A 17,484-nucleotide genomic window follows, 5' to 3' on the forward strand; every position below is an offset into this window, starting at 1 on the left:
TTGAAATTAACGCTGTGTTTTCCATTTACTGATCTAACAGAATTTGGCTTTCTCCTGCCAGAAATCTGTTTAACACTGAAGCTGAGAAACAGTGACAACTGCTTGTTTATTGTTTCAGACTCCCAGAATCTTCAAGACTTTTATTCCTGTTTACATATGTGTTGCTCTCAACACTACACATCAGTGTTACCAAGCTCCACATTGTACTGTGGAAAAGCAAGCCTCCAAGAGTTTCTCTGTCAGCTTATGGATTTGAATTGCATTTCAGCAGAAGATGTTGAAATAAAAGGTTGTTTCCCAACATATCTTGTTTATGGGAATAAAACCAATGTTCAGAAAATCTTGCATCAACCAGAGTCAGCTGGCAATGACAAAGAATGGTCAAAAAATACTTCGTGTTCTGCACTTTATTCATCAGTGTATAAATCTTCTGACCAGGGTCCCTGTGTGGTCCATCCGTGTTGGATATTTCTAACACCCCAGCATTTGTACATAGTAAAGGTGGATTTCAGTTTACTGCCAGGTAAATGGGAAGGCACAGAAGACTTGGAAAGTGTATTTAAGCTGAATAGGATTCCGTTAGCATCACTTGTGTTGCATCCGACTCATGGTTCCATCCAGCAGAAGGGTTCATTTTTGGATGGGCATGTGCTGGAATTGGTCGTTGGATACAGATTTGTTACAGCAGTGTTTGTTCTACCTCATGAGAAATTCCACTTCCTAAGAATCTACAGTCTTTTAAGGACACTCCTGCAGGATGTTAAGACTATTATTATTTTCAAAGCTTCAAACAAATCAGATGCTGTAAGAAATCATGTTGTGGAGGCAAACAGACATGGTCAATCAGCAAGGTAACAATTCCCATAAAAGATCTGTTGCATGGTGCTGAAGTTAATGTGGCCTAGCCAGTGTGTGTACCGTTGTTGTTGTAATTGTTTTTGGCCTGTAGTATTGAAGTACTTTTTCATTCTGGTAGTCTGTAGTATGTGTGAATGGTTAGCCTGGGCTGTACCTGTCTACTTTTTTTGTTTGTCTCTGTTTTGTTTTATGGTTGCAACATAAAATGTGTTTTCTTGTGGAAGGAGACTTCCTATTTCATGTGCTTGCAGGCTTACATTGTGGCAGATTGACAGCTATGCTCAAGAGAAATCCTTTAAAGTAAACTATTAAGAATAGAAGTTGCCTGTTCCTAATTTCTGAATGAAATATAAAGTACTAATTTTTATAGGGGAAGAGCTGTGCATTTCCTTAAATTTTGATTTAATGTGTGTTCTGGATCTCTTCTAGCTTTTGCAAGCCTCATCTGACGCTGTCATCTTTATATCCATCTGAATTTCTTATGCAGAAGATAACAGAAGATAACCAGATTCCTGTTCACCTTCATGTTTCTGTGTCTCTGCAGTATGTGGCTGGGCTGAAAGGAAATGCCCTAGTTGAGTTTTTCCATGGCAACATTGCAGAGGTATTGTACCTAGCCCAGGTGTATAAAAAGATGCCTTGTGGCCTTTCAGTACTAGACAATAGTTTAAAAAGAACTTTCCTGATCAGATTTGAAAACAAGAGTTAGGCTCTGTGAAACCTGGAAGCGTTTTGGTCAAAAACCTGTTTGTGTTACTCCGTTTTGGGTTCCCCGCTACAGCGATTGGGATCCTACCAGGCATACTTCCTACCAGGATCCTTGATGCAGAACAGGAGAATACATTAGTGTATGTCTTGAAGATATGATTACGCCAAGAATGTTCCTCTTTTTTCTTTAAAGTGGCAAAAGGAAAGGAAATTACTGGAGTGCAATTATTTTGTGATGGTATCTAGCTAAATCAACAAATAAGTGTCCTGACTCCTTTGTTTAACGTGGGTGCATGAATACTACGCAACATGCGCATGGCTGTAGGGGCTCCAGAAACATGAGCAGATAAACGTAATTTCTGAATAACAGATTTATAGTCTGTGTTGGGAACATCAGGTTTAAAAGTACAAATCTTACCTTTAAATTCATGATGTGGCTTTTTAAGTGATTAAATCATTGTGGTCTGAGTACAAATGACAATTTGAAAGCTTACTGAGGAATAGAAACTTTTTTTATTTCCTTACCTCACTTCCAAATCTTTTAAGTAAGCACAAGTTATAAGTTGTGCTTCTCTTTTTACATCAGGAGAAGCTGATAAAAAAAGCAGGTCACTCACTTGAGGATTCACAGTAAGCTCATCAAGCTAGAAGCTGGGAAGATGTCTAGTTGGAACAGCAGCCATAGTGGCAAGCTGTGCTTCTGTCCTCTCTCAAGGATCTTTGAATCCAACCCCTCAGTAGCATCTGAAGGCTCAGTAGACTTGTTGAGGCTTGGGAGGGCACTGCTCATCTGTTGATTAAAATTTTGGCTGCAGTGTCTGTTCTAGGAAGTCTGTCTTGTGCACTAGATGTTTTTCTCTTTTCTAGTTTTGGTCAGAAAACAAGAAACAATTAGACCACAACAGAAAAATAATTTTCTTCTATAAACACAAGACATTTTCAGTAGACCGTTATTGTGTTTACCTCAAAGCTGCTGTGTTTAGCAGCTTTGAGGTGAATTCTGCCCTTTGACTATAGCACGGTCAGATGCTTCAGACTTTGAAATTGTTTGTCTAGTAGTCTAAAGTTGACTCTAAGATGATGAAACTATCTGAAATATCAGTGTGCAAGTGATTTATGAAATACAATTTACATCTTAGGTGGAAAATGAGGAGTTGAGACATCTCATGTGGTCTTCAGTTCTGTTTTACAAGACTCCCAGTGTGGAAGTGATGGCTTGTGTGCTTCTGTCAACAAAAGCTATTTACTTTCTGTTGGATGATTCTTTCATTCATGCTGATGAGCACCAGTCAGGTAAGATAGCTATTTTGATCCTTTAATAAGGTTACCAAATTAGTTCCTGTCTGTGTGTTTGTCTTCAGCTTAAGTACCAGTTTTGGTCAATAGTCTTACTTGGATCTCCTAGTTGAGGGAGAGTGGTGGTGCAGTTTGCCATGTGCAAAGTACTCGCGTGAGGCTTTTATGTTCAAAAAAACAGGGTCCTGAGTCATGGCTGCTTCTCAAATGGACCCTTCCATGTGCCATTGTATCCATGCTTTTTGCAGATGTCATTTCATAGTCCCTAGCATCACCTGGGCAGCTAAAGGCCCTTTTATAACCAAAATGGTAAGTGAATGGTAATGAAACTCATGGTGTGCATTCAATTCATGTGAGTGGTTTGTTAATGCATCTGCTGATTTAAATCTGATGTGATGGCTACTTCAAGAAATGCTGCTAACAAGGAGATTTGGTTGTATTTGTTGCTTGAGAACCTATTAGCCACTATTCCCACCTTCTTCCTAATTTCTTCCTTCAAGTGTGATATAGGTACAAGATTTTAATATAAAAATTATTCTTATGGAAAGAAGACTCATTTTTTTCTTTTGACTTTTTTTATCATATATCATTTTTCAACAGATTTTTGGAACAAAGAAAACTCAGATTGTGAAAATAGTTCTTTCCACCTCTCTTGCTGCTTTGTGCTAAAACTTAATGACCTGCAGTCAGTAAATGTTGGCCTGTTTGACCAATACTTCCGAATTACTGGTGAGTACATCTTGTGCTTTAAGTTTTTCCAGTTCTATTTTGTCTTGTCTTAGATGGATTCCTGTCTTTATTTTATTGGTGAGATTGAAGAGTATATTATTTTGTTGCTTCTTTTTCTGAAAAGAAATTAAGTTAATGTAACACTGATGGTGCTGTACCAGTAGGCTGATAATACTGTCTTGCAATATCTTGTAATTGAGGTAACTGGGAAGCTTAATATCAATGAATTAATTGGTCCCAAAGGTGCTTTTAAAAATTCTCCTGTCTTAACGACACATCAAAAGGGAAATCTAAAGACTTCATTCTTGTTCAGAGGCTTTGGCTTGCAATAAAGAGTAAAATCAAGGTACTGTCTACATTGCAAAATGCATAGTTGATGGTTGACTCTTCGGATAGAAAATGAGGCCTTGAAGTTTATCAAAGGTAATGATGTCAACTTAAAATTTAATGGAAATAATGTGGGTAAAGTTTCTGGGCTGGTGCTTTGCCTCAGAGTCCCACTACATGTGAGCCATACATTCCTGTGTTCTAAAATGTCTTCTAATTGTGTTGGGATCTTGATGCAGGGGGAAATTTCCCTTGTGGAAATGATTTAAAGTGACCTTACATATAACAAGTTCACAAAGAAAACTGAGGGCAGTTTTTTCTGTAAGATAAATTGTAATAATAGACAATAATAAGGCGCAATAGTCAGCAATAGTCAAACAGTTAAATCATAAGTGTACATCATATTATAATTTCTCTTGAACTAAATTCTTTATTTTTGAGGGTTTTGTAAGGATTCTATTATTCTTTTCCAAGGATTTGAAAGCTTTCTGAATAATGATGCGTGTTTTCAGGAAAAATAATCCTTGCAATAATTCTTTTTTGGTGACAGCTGTATGTTGCTTGAAGAAATTATGATAATGTCACATACAGATTTGTGAGTGGTTTATATTCTGTCTTCTTTTCAGGACATTCTGCAGATCATATAGTCACCTGCCTGACAAGAGACAGTTACAACACTCACACTTTCATACAGCAGCTTATGGCTGTTCTGTCATTGCTTGCACGTACACCTTCACCTGAACCAGTAGATAAAGACTTCTACTCTGAATTTGGGAGTAAAAACACAGGTAAGTGGTCTTTCCTACATGTCATGAGTTATTTGGGCATCATCTAAAGTGTAATGATTAAAAACTCTTTTGAGGGAAATTTAGGCATCAATTGTTTCCTGTTTGATACTTTAACCAAACTCCCTGACTTTAGTTCTTACATGTGCCTTATCTGAACGGAATTGTTAAATATAAACAGTCTTGCACATGTGAAGTTAGGTGATGGCTTCTTGAGTCCAGCAGAAACAGCACTTCCTATACAGTATTTTCAGGTGCGTACTAGTGTAGCTCCCACTGCAAGTTTCAGCCTAACCTATAAAGTCTTGTAAGTCATCAAAGAACAGTAAAGGTAACAAAGTCTGAAGGTTACGTTTTTCCTCACTTGGTCAAATAAAAGAATCCTGTCATTCTGTGAGAATGTAGTGAAGTGAAAACTAGACTTTTTAAAGGTGTATTAGGTTCAATGCCAATATCAAGTGAAACATTTTTGCTTAGAATTCTGAAGCCAGTTGAAGGCACGAAATAAAATGGCATTTTCCTGAAGAATGATTGTTATTGTTACTGTTTTAAGGAGAAGCTGTGTAAGCCCAGAAAGTTTAAGGTTTGATGGGAAGTCATATCTTTTATTAGACCAATTGATTTATGTGAAAAAAGCAGGCATGCTTCTTTCAAGCTTTGCTATGTTGTATTTCAAGACTTACAGGGAGTGAGGGACTGCAGTGTCACCTCCTGCCACTCCAGAACGTAGCATGGAGAAGAGGAATGTGCTCATCCAGTAGGGTTATAAAATCAATTCATGTAGAGTCTTCTTCTTTCTTTTGTTTTAATTTCTGCCTTTTCTGTCTGCTTAAAAGAAGCAGGGGTTTTGTTTGTGTTCAGTAATCTGATAATGCTTCCTGTGAGTTCAGAACTGGGGAGTGGGAAGGAGGCAGAGGAGGTCAGCTGGTAGGGAGGTGGCTACTCTCTGATATGAGAATCCAGCTATACTTCCTTTAACCTCTTCTGCCATCGCCCTGAACTAGTTATGTGGTTAGAAATTTGCAGAAAAGTATGTTGGTAATGCAAGAGAGACTCCAGTAGAGATCTGCAATCCAAATAAAATTATTCCAGTATTGTATATAAGTAAAATCATGTATGAATAGATACAAAACTTGAATTCTTCCACCTGCAGCCAACTGTCAAAGGTTGTTGCTTATCCTAATGCATTAAGAAAGTATTGTATAATACTAAATGGAAGTATAATAATGTATGTTTCTTGCAGGAAAAATGGAGAATTATGAACTGATTCACTCTAGCAGAGTAAAATTTATTTATCCAAATGAAGAGGAAATTGGGGACCTTGCTTTTCTAGTGGCAGAGAAGATGGATGGTTTGACTAATCTTCAGTCCCTCAACATCCTTCTGTACGTGTTGGCATTTCAAGTAAATCATGTCGAAGGATCTGCCCAAAATACTAGTTCGCTTCAACCCAAAACACTTATATTAACCAGCTCTGATTTGTTCCTCTTTGATGAAGATTATATCAGTTACCCACTACCTGAATTTGCTAAGGAACCACCAAAGAGAGATAAGTATCAGCTTGCAGATGGAAGACGAATCCGGGATTTAGATAGAGTACTTATGGGTTATCAGACATATCCACAGGCCCTTACGTTTGTGTTTGATGATGTTCAGAATCAGGATCTGATGCAGAATTTAACACTGGATCACTTTGGAGAAACTGATAGAGCCCCAAAGGGAAATGCTAAACAAGAAGGCAGCAGGAGCAGAGAGGTCCAGTGGTACATCTTTATCCCAAGTGCAGAAAGCAGGGAGAAATTAATTTCATTGCTTGCAAGACAGTGGGAAATCTTGTGTGGTAGGGAACTGCCTTTGGAACTCACTGGGTAATTATTGCACAGCTAAATGATTTCAGTGTCTATTATAAGGTAAAGCACAGTGTTTAAATAGATAGCGCCCGTCAAGTTCTGTTTTCTTAATAAGGAGCTGACCTGGACTCCCTTGCTCCCTAGCGCAGTGAACATTTAATAGTACATAGAAATATTCCGAAGTGTTTAACTGGGGACTGAACTTCTTGTAAAGTCTATTTTTTATGCAATAGTATATAGTGATAAAAACCATGAGACATCCTGGGAAACTGTATGGAAAAATTAAGGAGTCAACACTAGATATGCTGTTGTCTAGGGCTGTTAAGGTTTCTGCTATTTTTCTGTATATATCAGCCTTGCTGTTCTATACAAATTCTAATGTGTAAATAACGGTAAATGCTTGTGTATGTTCAAGTGCAATGTTCTTTGTACGAGAAGTATTTTGGGTATGCTGCTAATGCTTATTATTTAATGATCTTAGTTTTATATAAGTTTTTGAGGCCAAATGTAATTATTTGCTGCCAATCATGAACTTAGCAGTAAAATTTGAGCCACAAGCAGGTGACATTTTCATATGAAATTAGTTTCATGGGCATTCTTTTTCCTTATCCTAGGATAAAGAAGAATTGCCTGTTAAAGATCCACTCAGTATTGTCTTGAAAGTGGAAATACCCAACATGGGTATATTTGTCAGCAAATAATGAATTTGTATCTCTGAACACAAAGTCTTTCTTTTGCCTATTTTGTCAATACAAATAAAGTGTAATTTGACAGTTTTCTTTTGGCCTTGTCTTTATTCAAGTTTATCTTGTGTTTGCAGGATACCATATGGCAGTTCAGCACATATTATGTTTCTAGAGTGTATTGTAAAGTATGAAATATGCAGCAAGATGAAAGACGAAAATAGTTTATTCTACTATAGCAAGTTTGTACTGGTCCAGAAATAGAGCTGAGTCGTGGAAACTGAGGATCTGCAGCTTCTAAACACAATTTAAGGAGGATTTATTACAAGTATTTGTGCTTCTCCGTCAGGTATTAGGGATTTGCTTTCCAAGCTGTCATCTTTAACTTGAGTATTACCGTGCCTAACAAGTTTTAACTTCCCCCATGACAGTAAAATCCTTACTCACTGTTATGAAGACAAATACTGAGACTTCGAAAAAGACTGTTCTATGTCCACTGGGGTTAAGAAGGGAAGGACAGTTTTGATACATATGTGCCAGCTGATGTTGCTTAAAACTGATGCTCCTTAAAAAAACCAGAAAATTTTAGGTTGGAAGAGACCTCTGGAGGTCCAACAGTCACACTCGGAACAGGGCAAACTTCAAACAGATTGCTCAGGACCCGGTCCAAACAAGTTACCAGTTTTCTCCGAGAATGGCAAGTCCACAGTGGCACTGGGAATTTGGTGGTTCCATGGAGTATATTTCCATGCTGATGGGGAGCTTGGCCGTGCTCTTTGGGCTCCAGATGCCAGGAATGTTGCAGTGAGTGCAAGGATGACAAAGACACAGGAAGCCAAAGTCAAATAGTGTTGCAGGATGCAGTGGACCTCCCTAAGGAACCAAAGAGCTGAGGAGTGTTACTTGAGTGCTGCTCTGTTTTACAGTTTAGCAGAGGAAACCTAGCCCCTCTCAAGCTTAGACCAAACTGAACAATTAAGGTAGGTACTGTAGGCTTTTGGGGAAAACTAAATTTTCCTGTACTTCAGAGATTGTCTATTTCCTGGAATCTCAAGGATACTTATGTTTGTTTAAGGTTAATTGTCATTAGGCAGAAAAAACCCTAACTTCTTTAAATAAAAATCCTAGGGATAAAATAATTAAAAGCTTAGGTCTTCATTAGTTCTTTCTGAAGTAACTCTTACTTATTTGTAATTCTCGTAGGTAACACTTAAGAGGAGCCTGTGGCAACTCAAATAGTCTGATCTGCAAGCATTTGAGAACTGACCAGATGAACAGATCATTTACAATATGGTTTATGGTTTAAGTGAATGCGAAGGGAATCTCTAATGAGTCCTGTGGAACTGCCTAGGATTTGAGCCAACATGAATAGTTATCTCGGCCTCTCATGCTAGGGGTTATACTTGTTTCTGGATAAGTCAACCCTGCTTCCATCTTATTTGCAAGGCCTGTCCTGGGGGAAGCTTTGTGCTTGAGGTAGACCTGAGTTCTGTCTCTAAGCATCCTTTGTAAAGCCCAACTGTTCAAATGTATTTTAATACACCAGCGCATATCATAGAATCATGTATTAGAATAAGCAAGGATAATCCCCTGCTTGTTACGTAGTTTGGGCAGTCAAGGTCTCTTTCCAGATTTTATTGCAGCAAAATGCAGCTGTGATTAAACTTGAAATTCTTTTAAGTCCCCAGCCGTTTAAAACATTAAATCTGTCCCTTTGGATCAGATTATTAATCCAGGAAACAGGTGCAATTCCCCCTTGAGATCTTGGTAAACACTGATCACATTTTAAGATGAATGAAATGATCAATAATTCGTTAGGTAAGTCCTGCAGTATTTCTTGATTCTTCCATTAAGTATCTCATCTATGGTGCTATCAGAATTGTTTATTTTCAGGGCATTTTTTCAATAAATAATGTTTTCTACCCTGCCAGGTGAAGCATGGGCTATGCAAAGTAAAGCATAGCTTTACTTTAGCTCCTGTTTGTTTTTACCAGGAAAAAAAAAAACAACAACAAACAACCCAACCAAACCCAAACCAAGAAATCCCCCTCTCTTCTGCCACCAGATATCTGATCCCCTGCTCTTTTGCCTGTGCTAAAACCTGCTGGAGGTACAGTGCTTTGTGGGTGAAAATTTCTGTTCATTTAAGTGCAATGTTAAGCTGAAGAATTTTATTCACCGTCATTCCTCAGCACCAGCATGTTGTCTTTATTGTCTAATTCTAATGCAATCTTTTGTTTCTAAATGCAGGGATTTATTTAAATGAGTTTTCCTTGAAAATGCACAGTCCTTCATCTTGAACTTTGAGTGGTCTGATTATTTCATAAAGATTTCTCAGCGATTTCCACAATTAGTTTCTACAGAAAGTTCTGCCAAATGAATTAGCTTTGTAAGCAGTTGTGGTCACAGAAATCAAGACTGTTTTATTCCTCTCTTTTTGCAAGAGTGCTATGAAACCCTGCGTGTGTATTTCTATTTCTTTAGTAATCCTTTATACTCAGATCTCTTACAGCTTCCAACCCTTGTTCAACATTAAGACAATATCTAAATAGCTAAAAGTTATAACCAAATGCATGCGTAGGCAGGTGGGGAGATGTTTTTCAGGAAAGTATTTCCTAAACCATCTTAGACTTCCATATTCTGGCTTTGCAGCTGTTGTAGATGTGTGCCACCCTAGGAAGACCCATGCAATTATTTATGTTCAGTGTCATCTGCTGAGGATCTGGCCAAAGGTTTTAAAACTTCCCTTGTATTACAATTGAAAAATTGTAAATGAATCTCATTGGGAAGGAAAGTAAATGAGGTGCTGACCTGAGCTAAACCCTGTTTTCTTTGCAAGAAGAAATGACAGCACGACCTGCATCCTGTCTGTCCTGTGTCCATTCCCATACTGCTTTTACAGCACACTGTGATCTGCCTGGCTGTAGATGTACTGAACAGTCATGTATTTACATCAGCCCCTTTGACTTGTCTTCCTGTTCTTGTCAGCTTTGATAAGGAGTTTCTTTTTAAAAAAAAAAAAAATCAAAGTAACATAAAATGCTGCTGCTTCTTGCTTGAATGTCTCTGATTAAAAAGTTCACTTCTGCGATATTAATCTTCAAACATACCAAATCTTAGGTGGAGAAGCAGCAACATGAGGAAAAGCATGAGGTTGTGGTTCAGAGCAGACAAACTACAAACTTCTGTTTCCTGCTGTCTATCTGATAATGAAGGACATTTAGTAACTCGGAAAGCTAAAAATTGATGTGGAAAAAGGTGGGGGGCTATGAAACTCATTAGACCAAGAAGGCGCTGAAGAAAGACTAGCCAACACTGGAAAAAACCCACCTAAATAGATGCATAAAGAGTAATAGCCAATAATAGGTGGTAAGCTGGGCACTAAGCCCTTGTGCTTCAGGCCTTAAGGTCTCTGAGAGGGGATGTCGAGAACTCCCAGCATTTCTAAAGTTATTGACAATGCTGAGATAGTGGGATCCCAACTCTCACCTCTGCTCTCAGGCAGGCGCTTCAGTGCAATCCTTGGCAAACTGTTGGCTATAGCTTTAGTCAAGCACATTATAGGCCCTTTCTATCCCTTATAGATATTAGTATGTGAAGGATAAGCAGCACCACCATGGGAAAACACACTGCCTCTTCAGTCATGCTGATGTGAGCAGGTGCTGAGTTTGAATAGCTCAGCCTGTTTGTTCAGGCATCTAATTCATATTGAATAGCTGTAGGGAATTTAGTGCCTGACTCTCCCAGTCAGGCACCCAGTCTTCATCCCAGAGCAGTGGGTGCAAAAGTAAAACCAAGAGATGAGAATATGTAGCTGGCTTTCACTGCAGGAGCACGTGTAAAGGAACTGGGAGTCAATAGCAATAAATAGGCCAGGGTTTAGAGCACTTATGTACTGACATTTGTACTGGTGCCCTTCTAAGTTTTGAACTAACAGGATGTAAGCAGGCGTGATAATTTCTTCCTGAATTGCACAACAACATTGTGCTCAGGCAGCTCGACCTGTCTGCTTGGAATTGGACCATTGCATGTGTGCAAGTATGAGAGAGATAAACAGACTCCTATTCGCTGTGTGACTCTTCTTTTTTTTTTGCTTTTATCAGCAAACTTCAAAATTCCTATTCCTTCCAACTTGCCAAGAGAAAAAAAACCAAAAAAGTAGGATTGTGTCTTAGCCTCTGCACCAAGAGCCTCAGGGGTGTGTTCAGTAAGTATAGTACAGCTGGCCCTCTTCCTACACACAAGCACTTCTGGCTTGGTCTGTTTAATCCTTTGCTAGTACCTCTTCAGACTCACAGCCTTCTCACACACTTATAATTCAGAGCAAAGAGACTTTATGTTCTTTCCCAGAAGAGTAGAACGAGCGTCCATTTCTCACTGTGGATGTAACCAAATGGTCAGCTCCCACAGAAGCTGTGTGGCAAGGTAGACTGGATGTAAATCATTTGTCTTGGCTCTGTAATTTCTGTAAAGATTGCTTAAACAAAAGATTTCAATAGCAGGAAATTGCCCAAGCTAGCCAGGGCTGCATGCATTTCACAGAGAAGGGATGGTGACCCAGCATTTTAAAATGCAGCGTGTGACACAGGCAGGGAGGCTGGAAGGGTTTGTAGCTGTATCCTTTGCCTTTACTCAGGCGACTTTTTTTTCTCCATGGAACAGGTTGAGTAGTTTTTGCCAGCAGTTTCTCAACTCTGAATGTTAATGTGTTCACAGAAAAAATGCCAGGTCTTAGATAAGTTACTTTAGAGGACCCAACCTTTCATCAACGCGTAAAGCAAAAAGACTGAGTGAGGAGAAAATCCTGAGCACTGCTGCTTGCCAACAATCTGCTGATGATTTGGGAGACTGAGACCACAAGGTAAATTATTAGTGTTTTACAGAAGTCATCTGTGTCAGGGCCAGAAGTTGAAGATGATGCTTCTGAGACCCATGTCTGTGACTTCAACTGCTAAACCAGCCGCCTTCTGCTGTGTGGGCAGGAGACACTTGACTGATAAGTCAACCTCCATGCTTTCCAAAACAAACAAAAGCCCATGTGCTAAACCTCACAGGTAAACACACTGGCAGACAGTTGGCAACTCCTATTGTACATTTTAAAATTGGATTTGCACAATCCTGTTTCAATCAAACATTGACTAGGACATGAATGAAACCCTTCTACCCTGCCTGCACAGGGCCATTCGCATGCTCTATCATCAGATCCTTACAAATCTTGCCTATAAATTTTCCCTTTCATGAAGGGTTGTTTTTTCGCCAGTTTTCCTGTCTCACATACTCCTTTGATTGCTAGTGACATAGCAAGTCCTGTAGCTTCGTTCTTAATGCACTACTGGGTATTTCCTCTGTAAATGCTGGACAGTTCAGAAGCAATCAAATGTTGAGTGCTCTGACAGATCTCAGGATCTTGCTTTGTGGGACTTTGGGGGATTGAAATGCTTTGTGCAGGTGCTTATGTACACAAGCTGGTCTTATAAGGAAATAAGTGAGCAACCTGTTCTTTTTATTTATTGACAATTTTGAAGGGTGTTGGACAAAACAGTGGAATAAAAAAATTGATCCAATGCATTTTGCCTCTAAGGCATAAGCTTTTTATTGATGTCATCCATGAGAAAATCCATCTATCTGCCTAGGACAAATCCATCTATCAGAAGAGAACAGGAACAGTATAAGTGGAGCAGTAATTTGTGTTTATTTTGCCCAGTTTTGCTCCCTGTGCTGTTTCCATGCCGGTGTTCCCATCTTTGTGATACTGCCAACTGGACTGCCACTGTGAGCACATTGGCATCTTTCCACTGTGCACTGAGCATTATTAATGGCTCTCGGACACCCATTAATTTGGTGGTGGTTGGTGCTTTGCCTTCTTACTAAGTCCCAGAATCACGTGGATCCAAAGTTGATGCAGGTTTTGGTGTTCTAGATCCAGCAGCAGTGACCAGCAAAGTGAGTTTCCATTCTCTCAGAGCAGTTCGTGGGCAGTGGCTGAAACATGCTGCCTATACCGCTTGATCAGGAAAGCAGCATCTGATGACAGATGACCTTTTGATTTTTCAGTTTATGCTCTGCTGCTGTACAATGGCGCTACTCAGTGTTTGCATTTTTAGCCTGTATGTTGTTGTTGTATTGCTTGCCTTTAAATGAGGTATGGTCAGATAAGGAAGCTGGCTGTGAACCTTTTGATGTTGCTGTGAATCCGATTTATTTAATTCAGACAGGAATTTCACCAAGCCTTCCCTTCCTAGTTTCCTTGCAGTAGGTCAGATACAGTGATGATAAGCAGCAGTGGAAAGCCTTGGAATCAGTCTTTGTGTGTCCTTTGTGTGTCTTTGTGTGTCCTTCTTCCCCGTAACCATTTTCAGTGTTGAGCCATTTAGAAAACGGTCTGAAGATGCATTAAAAGATGCCCATGCCTCTTCAAGTGCCTCAGGGTAAGCTATTTTCACCTTAAAAGCTTATCAACTACCTGTGGATGCCCAGGACCGGCAACTTAATCCCTATGTCATATAGCCAGCTCTTGGAAAGCCCATCAACAAACAGTCAACATCCTGCCTGTTGTAGCTGCATATGCCCAACAGGTAGCATGGAGCAGAGAAGCAGTCTCATTCTTCTGTTTACATGGCCAGTGTAGTACCACGACTGTAGGGGAAGAAAGCATTTGTACAGCTTCCATACTAATGTCCCCCTCTACAAGAATGTCCCCACTGTCCATTTGTGACTTTGCCATCCCAGCAGAACTGGTCTGAGCTATGTTGCCTCGTTTCACAGATCTGCAGGGTACCAAATGGTTTCCAGAGCTGTGCAAACCCTCTGACCTTGACAAAATGGCTGTCTGTTGGGCAGCGATGGTCCCAGGGCTGCCGTTGTCCTGTAATGGGACAAGCGGGCTGAGTCATCAGATTGCGTTGTGGGCTGGTACTTCTCACACGGGTTGCCGTGGATGGTTGTGTGCCTTATCTGCTTCCTGTTAGTGCAGGATATATAATAGCGCTTGTGGTTCATCATGCTGGCTGTCTCTGTAGGATGGAGAAAGAGGTAAAGCACAATTAACGGCACTAGTAAGTACAGCAGTTCTTATATACTTTATACGTTAGTATGCATATCTTTGTGTGTATGCAGGGGGCAAAAAAATATTAATGCTCTCAATTATTCATGTAAACACAAGAGTAGCTTCCTATCCTGGTTTCATTTAGGCACCTTCATGTACTATTAATGGCTCAAAAATGAAAAGATACCTCATTGCTTAGTAGGATTTGTTACTGACAGAAGCAGTCTTTAGACTGCTCAGTACAGTGGGTTCTCTTGGCAGCGTAAGGAGACAAAGTCCATGTAAAAACCTGTTGATAATCAATTCTTTGTTGTTTGTAATGTTCAAAATTCAAAATTCAATTGCAGACGATACCTCAGGCTAGCATGTATTTTTTTAATCCTGTTTTGGGACTTTCCTGTTCTGAGTGCTATGGAAGTGCTCCTTGGATTCATCAAGCTGTCAGCAGAGTGTTTGGAAAATGATGTATTTTGCCACTGCTGCCATAGCACCTGAAAAATGTGATGCTTTTCTTGCTGAGAAACTCAAATATTTTAAATAAATCTCAAAGCCTACCCAAAGTGCTAGATTGATAGGATGTGCTTACATTATTGCTCTGCTCGCATTGCTTTGTTCATGCATACTTTTGGATAGGCAATTGTCGAGTCTACCTTCTGTTTGAGGTGTTGTGGACGTATTAACATCAGTGGTAAACGGAAATTAACTTACCCTTCATGAATTCATGGTATTTAAGTTTACCCATTGGATTTGCCTTCAGTTAAGCATACAGTTAACCTCTTTTCATTCCAATTAGTTGAAAACTAAGGATTTCCTTCCTTCTGTTTTGAACTGATATGTAAGAGGAAATCCGTAGATGTTCCTGTTTTGAGTAAACCTTTTACTAAGGAGTTCTGCTTGTGCATTTAAAAAAAGAATAGAAAGAAAAAGGTGGTATTGATTCTAGACGTAATGCTAGAAGTAACAGATCCACTTCTGAAGGCTTTGCAGCCAAAGAGCACAGTGTGAAAATGTTCTCTCCCTGTTTACTTTTAACCTCTGGTTTGTCTTGGATCTGATTCTTAGTAGGCGGTCTTATCTTACAGAAATTGCAGCCTCTATCACCACCCCTTTTGTGGAAAGGATCCTGCTTGTAAAAGCATGAAAATGCATCCTCCTGGGTTGTTGTTTTTCTTCTTAGCAGCATGCTTCACTCCCACAGCTGACTGCCAGAATCAGAAGGTAAGTCTGTGAGGCTTTGTTTAAATGTTCATAGAACAGTTCTTCATATTTGGATGGTTGCTTGTTATGAAATAGTCTACCACAAAACTCCTTTTTTCATTTACATTTAGTTAGGTAGAGAATAACATCCATAATTAAACTTCAGGACTGTAAGGTATCTTCTCTGCTTATGGGTGGGTATGTGTGTAGTCTAAACTGAGGAGCTAAAAATAAGGTTGAAGGGAGCTGTTTGAATTTTAGATCAGATTAAAATTGTATTTATGGTCAGCATTGAATGCAAAAGTAGCGATATGAAAGGAATGGACATCTTTGTCTTCTGCTGTCTTCAGTACATGTGATGGGAACTTAGCATCCGGCAGGACAGATCCATAAGTTTCCCAGGAGAATTTTATTACAAACATTAGAAAAATCTCATCAAATTGTTGCTTTGCGACATGGTAAATACCTTTGTTTCAAGTTCATTTCCCAGCAGCTCCCCAGTGAGGAGTGTGGAATACTTTCCATTTTGTTTCAGTTTTGTTGGATTTCTTTTGATTCCTTTATCTCCATTCTTGTGTTCAGCAGCAGCACCTAGAAGAATGTATGATGCCTTTGTAGATCTGTGGTCTCAGCTCCGTGGTGAGGCATTCATTTTCTGTAGGCTAGAATTCACACTAATTTGTACTGTATTGTCTTCTGCCATCATTGTTGTTGTGTCCTGCTGTTGGAGGAATGAACTGGCCTACAAAGTCAGAAGTTGTGTGAGGCATTTGGAAATCTTATTCCCTGGGGATCTGAGCTATGGAATGCTTGTCTTGCCTTGAATGACAAAGAGGGGCCTTGTGGGGAGTGGACAGACCTGTGCTAAGGAAGGTGCGTGTGGATCTGAAAGACTTAATTTAGAAAAAGCCAGAGCACTGAAAAGATGCTTCAGTGTCAGAACTTTGGGTGGAAGCTTTTGTATAGAGTCTTTCCTAAAAGAGCCATAAATCACTAATAAGCATGCAAATAAGGTAAGAACCTCATGAACCTTTGGGCTTGTAGGATAATACAAACATAATTTGAAGAAGTGTCTCTACTAACGTTTTTTGTTTGTCTGGAAGCGTGGGTTCCAGGCAGATGGGTTGCAGTATAGTAGTGTGTTCAGAGGCATGGGGTCACATCTTCAGCTGGTGTAAGTGGAAATTTTGGTCTCTTGACTTTGAGACACTGTGTTGATTTCTATAATCACTGAGGTGTCTGGCTTGGCATGAAACAGTTAAAGTATCAGGTAATGAGTACCCACTCACAGAGAAGTGAAATGTTTTGAATCACCTCTGGAGCAGTTTATTTAATCCAGGAAAAATAACCCCCTTTTAGAGTTTTTTCTCCAAAAGGTTCCCTCTTTTTGGAGAAAGAGAAGAAACATTTGAAAGGTTGTAATGGGAGGTAAGGAAAAACAAGGGTCTAATGAGGTCTTCTGTGATAGTTTAGGATGGCCATTGGATCTGATTGCAATAGAAGTGCTGTGATTCCACAAAAGGCCTCCGTTGGCTTGCAGGAGACTTGCAGGGGCCATCAAGAGAGAAAAGAAAGATTTTGTGCTAGCTGTTTTTCAGTGATGTTGCCTCAGGGCTCTGATTTGATGGCTCAAACATGACAGCAAATCTGTTAGCCTGATTTGGTTTTTGTATACCTCTTGGTATGGGCTGGGGAAGATGCAGCAGATGTGAGAAACATGGAAGTTTTTCTGCTGGGAGGAGGCCAGTCCCAGGCTGTGCTGGAGGAGGAATGGAGGCAGGTGGGAAATGAGGGGAGTGCTCTCTGGATCCCTGTACCTCCAGTGCTCTGCAGCTGAGATGGTGGGAAACACCCAGGGCAACAGCAGATCTTGTGTTATGTGATCTCTGAGCTTGATTGTTCATCCTCGTGCGGAAAGGTGTCTTCCTTGGACAAATGCGAAGGGTTTGTGTGTCCAGGAGCCGCTGGTCTGTTCAGCTGAAGTGTTATTGAGAACTTCTTGGGAA

The 17,484-nt window shown here is 39.8% G+C and overlaps 2 protein-coding genes across 2 annotated transcripts in view; both read left to right on the plus strand.

Moving 5' to 3' along the window:
• Nucleotides 1-7,329, plus strand: part of NISCH (nischarin) — a 25,963-nt gene extending 18,634 nt beyond the window's left edge. The window contains 6 exon segments of the mRNA XM_009321802.1: nt 1-851; nt 1,288-1,462; nt 2,706-2,859; nt 3,463-3,591; nt 4,545-4,706; nt 5,947-7,329. The exon segment at nt 1-851 is cut by the window's left edge and continues 17 nt beyond it. Of these exon segments, the coding sequence (XP_009320077.1) occupies nt 1-851; nt 1,288-1,462; nt 2,706-2,859; nt 3,463-3,591; nt 4,545-4,706; nt 5,947-6,575 (2,100 nt within the window). The 3' untranslated portion in view covers nt 6,576-7,329.
• Nucleotides 7,330-15,216: 7,887 nt separating this feature from the next.
• The window catches only part of STAB1 (stabilin 1), a 61,995-nt gene continuing 59,727 nt past the window's right edge, over nt 15,217-17,484 (plus strand). The window contains exon 1 of the mRNA XM_009321848.1: nt 15,217-15,499. Coding sequence (XP_009320123.1) covers nt 15,419-15,499 — 81 coding nt within the window. The 5' untranslated portion in view covers nt 15,217-15,418. The remainder of the gene's footprint in view (nt 15,500-17,484) is intronic.

The sequence above is a fragment of the Pygoscelis adeliae genome, unplaced genomic scaffold, assembly GCF_000699105.1.
Source record: "Pygoscelis adeliae isolate BGI_AS28 unplaced genomic scaffold, ASM69910v1 Scaffold94, whole genome shotgun sequence".
In the NCBI taxonomy this organism is placed as follows: domain Eukaryota; kingdom Metazoa; phylum Chordata; class Aves; order Sphenisciformes; family Spheniscidae; genus Pygoscelis; species Pygoscelis adeliae.